The 6,000-nt window shown below is 44.4% G+C and overlaps 1 protein-coding gene across 5 annotated transcripts in view; it reads left to right on the top strand.

The window, feature by feature from the left end:
• FILIP1 (filamin A interacting protein 1) overlaps nucleotides 1-6,000 on the top strand; it is a 130,418-nt gene that overhangs the window by 103,693 nt on the left and 20,725 nt on the right. The window contains exon 1 of one of the 5 annotated variants that reach the window (XM_026845193.1): nucleotides 5,353-5,396. The exons of the other annotated variants lie outside the window; for them this stretch is intronic. Coding sequence (XP_026700994.1) covers nucleotides 5,368-5,396 — 29 coding nt within the window. The 5' untranslated portion in view covers nucleotides 5,353-5,367. Of the gene's footprint in view, nucleotides 1-5,352; nucleotides 5,397-6,000 lie in introns of those variants that run through there. 5 annotated transcript variants of the gene reach the window in all.

Genomic DNA, 6,000 nt, shown 5'->3' with positions numbered 1-6,000 from the left:
GGGGGGGGGGGGGGGGAAGATGAGGGAACTCATTTGTTAAGTTAAATCACCTCTTGCTGGTTTTCATTGTCCCAGGATTCTAGTGAGCAGTGTCTTACATCACTTAATGGGGAGCAGCTTTCTAGCTACCACTAGGAAGTTGTCCAGTCTCTCTAATCCTTCATACGCAGTGGCAATGTCCTTAGGGTTGAAGCAGAAAGATGAGCTTGCAAAGGCATTTGCTTTTCCAGTGTTTCCTTGGGATTGCTGTGAGTGGCAGAAACACTGTTGGCGCCTCAGGGAGGAAGCATCCTTCATGAACCATCAGTCAGCTCATCATTAGAGTGACTGAGTCCTCATTATTGCGCTTCTCTTAGCCAGTAAGTGAGGGTTGTCCACGAAACATCATAGAAGCCATTACACCCCGTTGCAACAAACTTTTCAGAATTGAATTTAAATGGCAGAATAAGGTACTACAGGAGCAGTACGTCTGAGGTGTCCTTGTGCTAGAGCAGCAATGAGGACCTCTGGAGACCTCTAGGCTGTGTACAAAGTCTTCTGGAGACCTTTCCTGCCTCTGTCCTTCCCATCCTCTTCCTTCTACCTGCTGTTCCCCCTGCTGCTCGTGACTTGATATCAGGGGGAAATAGCTCTCCACCTCTCTCCAGACTGCCCTCCACATTAGCCCCTCCGTCGAGTGCTTCATCAAACACGAGCTTGGGAAGCTTGGCTTAGTCTGCTTGCAAAGCAGGGAGCTAAACCAGGCCAACACAGCTGCAGTGTGGTGCCAAAAGGCTCACATGTACACAAACCACAGGGGCAGCTCACATCCTTTTGGGTCATCCTCTGGTTTGCCCTGCCTTACCAGGGTTTCCTTAAGTAGGTGAGTGCCCATTTCTATGCTAGAGATGGAAAAGATCACACGAGCATTTATGATGTTTTCTCATCTTGATGGAAGTACAGATGGAAAGGGCAATGCAAACACTAGCATAATTGTCAATAAATGTTTTGGGGGCTTTTCACTCTTGCATGCTCTGTTTAAAACATTCTGAAGTGAATGCTTTTTTGAGGGGAGAGATGGGTTTTTGGAAATCACTGAGCATTTTTCCTCTGATAATTGAAACTTCTTCGTATTTTCTTTCAATATTCTAAAATATTGTAAGCCATTTTGGAGAAGGGCTCATATCAGCTGTCAGTGCTAAGCAGGGTTTTTATACTTCAGTTTGCTACATTTATTGTGTTTCAAATGAAGTTTATGATCCTTCAGAATGCAAGAAAATGTCTACTGACCACAGTCTTTAATTTCTTTTGCCAGTGTGGACAAGAACTAATGCTTGGTTTTAGCTAAGGTCTTGCTGCTGCTACTGCTTTTACCTTTTACAAATAAAATAAACCCCATCTAAGATCCAGTAATGCCCTTTGGACCTCTCCTGGTATGAAACTATTGCAATGTCTTTTAAAAACATGAAAACATTATTGTCCAGCTGTAAGTTATAATTCGTGTTGAAGTCTTGCTCTGGTCTAAGAAGAGACACTGTGAAAATGGTGCTGTGGGGTTCCTCTTTTGCATTTCAGTGTCTGAACTTAACATGCAGAAATAAAACGGGAAGAACAATGACTGTGGTTAAGTGAAGTCTGTAGCTTTATTGATTCAATGAATTGATCAGCCTTAAAGAGGATGTTAAACCACCCAGATGGCTAACCAGCAGACTTCAGCAAGAAGCCCTTCAACCCCTCTGCATTTGTCACTGGAAGCAGATAAAGCTATCTGTGTCCTCTGTCACCTGTCCTTCAGGGCAGACTCATTCTTGATAGACTTATTCTTGATTCCAGCAGACCAAAGCCCTTCCCAGTGTAGCTGGTGTGCTGTTTTAAAAACTCTGTCTATGCTGTAGAACAGAACTGTCTCTTACAAATGCACTGACATAATAACTGGACTTCTTGTCAGTAGGCATGTAGCTGGGGGGAGGACGGGACGGGGGGGGAGCATGGTGTTGGCCAGGTTTGCTTTAAGGAAAAATTGCCATCCAGACCTGAAGGAGTTATTAGCTCCAGTCTGAGCAAGGCAGTCAAAAGTGGTAGGACAAAGCACAGGAATTATAACCATAATAAAAGAAATTAAGCCACATATCTCTGGAGGGGTAGGGTTCGGCAGCTATCAGCATCCCATCATGCTTCTGATGATCAATCCAAAGCTTGCAGGAGGGAAGGGGAAGCAGAAGGACCTTGTGCAATGAAACGCTCAGCATCAAACCCAGAGGAAGGTCAACAGGGAGGGCCTTGTTATTGCCCATACGCTTCCACTTTCCTCCTCGCTGGCTGCTTCCAGAACACCATTCATGAAGGAGATTAAAACTAAATCCATAGTTGCTCTTCCTCCACTGCGGTGTCTGCCTGCTCTGCAAGCTGAGATTGGTTGTGGAAAGTCTTTATGCTCCTGGCGTCCTAGCGTGGCTGCCCACAGGCCTCCCTTCTGCTCTCCTAGAACTGCTACTGGTGTGGCTGTGAACAGCTAATGCTGCAGTTTGTGGAGGGATGCAGGAGACACAGCTCCCTGATGCAGCAGGGACCACACGAGGTTGCATGAGTAGCTTTTGTAGTCCAGTGTCCTGCCCTGTGCCAGTCAGGCATCTTCCTTTGTGGTGCAAAATCAGGGAACAGCATTGTCCTGGGGTGTTTGTTTTTAACTTCAGCAGTTAACAGTTTGAACATATTCATACCTAAGGGTTTGCTCTTTTATTTATTCAATGTAATTCAAGGGGGAGTGTGATGTCTTGAAGGCTGGACAGCTGCAGCCTGTCCACCTGTTCATCAGATACTGTGGGGAGGACACATAGCAAGGAGAGACCACCTGGACCCTCATGGCAGCAGAAGACCATGTATTCAGGGAATGACTCGGGCTGCATGTAGTTGTGGCACACACGATAGGTGTGGTAACCTGTGGGGAAGAGAGTGCTGCACACATCTCAGCAGTGCTGTCCACAGAGGAGCAGACAGTACAGTCAAGTTCTCCACAGGGAATGGGAGCAGATTGGCCTGCTTCCCGGCTGTGGTCCAGATGCCGAGCCCCTGAGACTTACTGATGAATGCAGATTATCCAGTTGTATCCAAATATTTCTACCCATCTTCAAAAGAAACCCCAAACCAAGTCAGCAAATGCAGGGACTGGACTGGGGGTACCAAATTGTTGGTTTGTCAGTGTTTTGGCTGTATCTAGTCCCATGTTTTATTGATAAGGTTTTGTTTTGGTTTTGTTTTCTTTTTTTTTTTTTTTTTTTTTTTTAGCCAGGTGCTTTCAACCTGGACAATCTAGAGTGCATTTGCTCTGGATAACACATTGAAGACACAAGTGGTGAGAGTCTGAGGTGCTTTTAGTATTGCATTGGAGCCCATGCAGGTCTGCATTACTTAGCAAACATTAGCAGCAGCAGTCAGATGAGAAGCCTGATGATAAATCAGTTGTGAGGGACAAGAGGGGACAACATCACCTTGCGGTCCTGTTGAAATTCCAGTTTACCGACTGAGGTCTGAGAGGTCTACAAGGATGGAAAAGCAGGAGCAAGCTTCAGCTCAGCTTTATTTTAGTGTTTAGAAGTAACACCGAAAAGGTATAGATTTTTATTATTTTAGCATCTGCACAGATTTGGATGCTGCTTTCCTATCTATCCCTCACAGAACCAGATTTTAGAAGCAGTTTCCCTGGACATTGAAAACAAGTATTGTCAACTCTCTTTTGGGAAAGTTCACTTGTCAAATCTTATGCAGTCTAGTTTCACCATGTAAAAGCTAAGGCAGCATAAAATGCTGCACAGTGCTTCCTACCTTGTTCAGCATGGACATGTTAGCAAATTTACCTCCAAGTATTGGCACAGTTACAGTGCTTTATTTTTGTTTTTCCTATATGGGCCAGGCCAGTTATTCTCCACTGCTAGCTCTCCTGCTAGGTACATTAAGGCAGTGAGAGTGCTAATGTGCTTTCTTCTCCTGTTGCTCAGTCTCATCGCTGGTTGATTTTTTTTTTCAGTGACTTTCTCAGTAGTATTCTCCAGTAGACTCTCAGGTAGTTGTGGGGCCAGTGAATTGTTTTTCACTCTGCTTAGCAGCCTGGCTGGCGAGTACCACCTGTAGCAACTGCTGGGTGAAAATTACCAAGCCCTTTATGAACAGCCTAGGAATTCAAAATCATTGGCAGTTTTCTGAGGATCTCTAAATAGAAGCAAAAGAAAATGACGTCTTCTGTTTTTTCAATTTACTAGGGTCACCGTAGAATTTTCCTGTAGGACAAGGGAGGCTGGAAATGTTCTCTGTTTTGAAGATCTCATATTCTCGTGTATATGTTCATGGCTTTGGGAGATGAGTCATTGCTCCTGTGAGGAGAGATTGAAGGAGCTGGGACTGTTCAGTTTGAGGAAGAGAAGGCTCAGAGACCTCATCACTCCCTATAACTACCTGAAAGGACATTGTAGAGAGCTTGGTGCTGGTCTCTTCTCACAGGTGATCAGTGACAGAACAAGAGGGAACAGCTTTAAACTCCAGCAGGGGAAGTTCAGACTGGATATTAGGAAAAAAATTTTCACAGAAGGAGTGGTCAGACAGTGGAATATGCTGCCCAGGGAGGTGTTGGAGTCACCATCCCAGGATGTGTTTAAGGGTCGTTTGGATGAGATGCTGGGGGATATGGTGTAGGGGAGAACTTTGTAGAGTAGGGCTGATGGTTGGACTCGATGATCCCACTGGTCTTTTCCAACCTGAAAGATTCTATGATTCTGTGGTTTAGAGCACCACCGGGTTAGGGCACACTGTGGGACAGGACTTTTCTGTCATGGCATATAATGTTTTGTGGAAGGATGCACACTATTTCTTTAAAAATGTAGCCTGGGGGAGATGAGGGAGAGTTCTTGGCAGAACCTTTTGCATGGAGCAGTGTGATAGAACAGCCAGGGAATATATTGCATGCTAATAAAGTTCCTTCTTCAGTGTGAAAAGTGCATGCTTTGTGAGTGGCAGCGGGTCTTTTTTTACCTTTTGACATTCTAACTTGACCCATAATGAGGCATCCACCAGCACGCCTTTTCAGTCCTTTCCAAAGATCTGCCAAAACTAAAGAGTTTTTTTTGAGAATAATCTGTGACCCAGCAAGGTTGGCTGTAAGGTTTGTTTGTTTTTCTCTCTCCCGCTGGTTCCTACTATTCTCTTACTCCCACATCCTATCGGACTCTTGTTTTCAAATGCATTCTTCAGCCTTCTCCTTCCCTACCTACTGCATCCTGTGTTCTGCTTTCTGACTTCCTTCTCTTTTCTTATAGCTTTTCTTTCCAGTTCCTGTTCGTTCTGGTCCCCGAGGAGCAAGGAGTGAAACATTAACAGTTGCTGGAGGACCAAGTTAATATGGCTGTTGTTATGAGTTTAGAGTTCAGGTGAGGGCTCCAGGAGACATCCTTTGTGTACAGCATTGTGCCCCGGAGCTCTTTGTAGCACTTCATTGCTGGGGCAGCAGAGAGGAATGTGTATCTGTGCTTCACCCACTACCTTCTATAGCCCAGCATTTAAGATAAAAGTACTGATAAAAGTTGATCTTTCCTAAGATATGGATGTTTCAGTTATTGCAAGTTAGTTAACAGATGGTAAATTGCTCTGCACTTACACTTCACTGCCTGTCTCAGTTACAGGGAAGTTGAAAAGCTTCAGACATAGGGTAAGCAAGGTGTCTTGAAAGGGGATATAGGGGTTACAGGTACTTTGACAGTGGTTTGAAAAACACGTCATTTCACAGTACATTCAGTGTGCATACCTATGTCTTTTCTAAGCCATATTGCTGTTTTTACCACAAGGCTTTTACATTAGTAGGGGATATATCCCTGTGTTATCTGTACCTCTTTGTCAGTTGAGGATCACCATCCTCATAAATCTGTGCTTACAATATGTGCAGGAACTTCCCGTGCTGATGTCAACGTATCTTGAATATAAATCACAGACATAAAATATTTATATTACTAATAATTTCTCCTTTGAAATGTTGCA

Source organism: Athene cunicularia, assembly GCF_003259725.1.
Source record: "Athene cunicularia isolate RWA chromosome 3 unlocalized genomic scaffold, athCun1 chr3_part1, whole genome shotgun sequence".
NCBI classification, from domain to species: Eukaryota; Metazoa; Chordata; class Aves; order Strigiformes; family Strigidae; genus Athene; species Athene cunicularia.
This window is presented reverse-complemented; position numbering and strand designations above follow the sequence as displayed.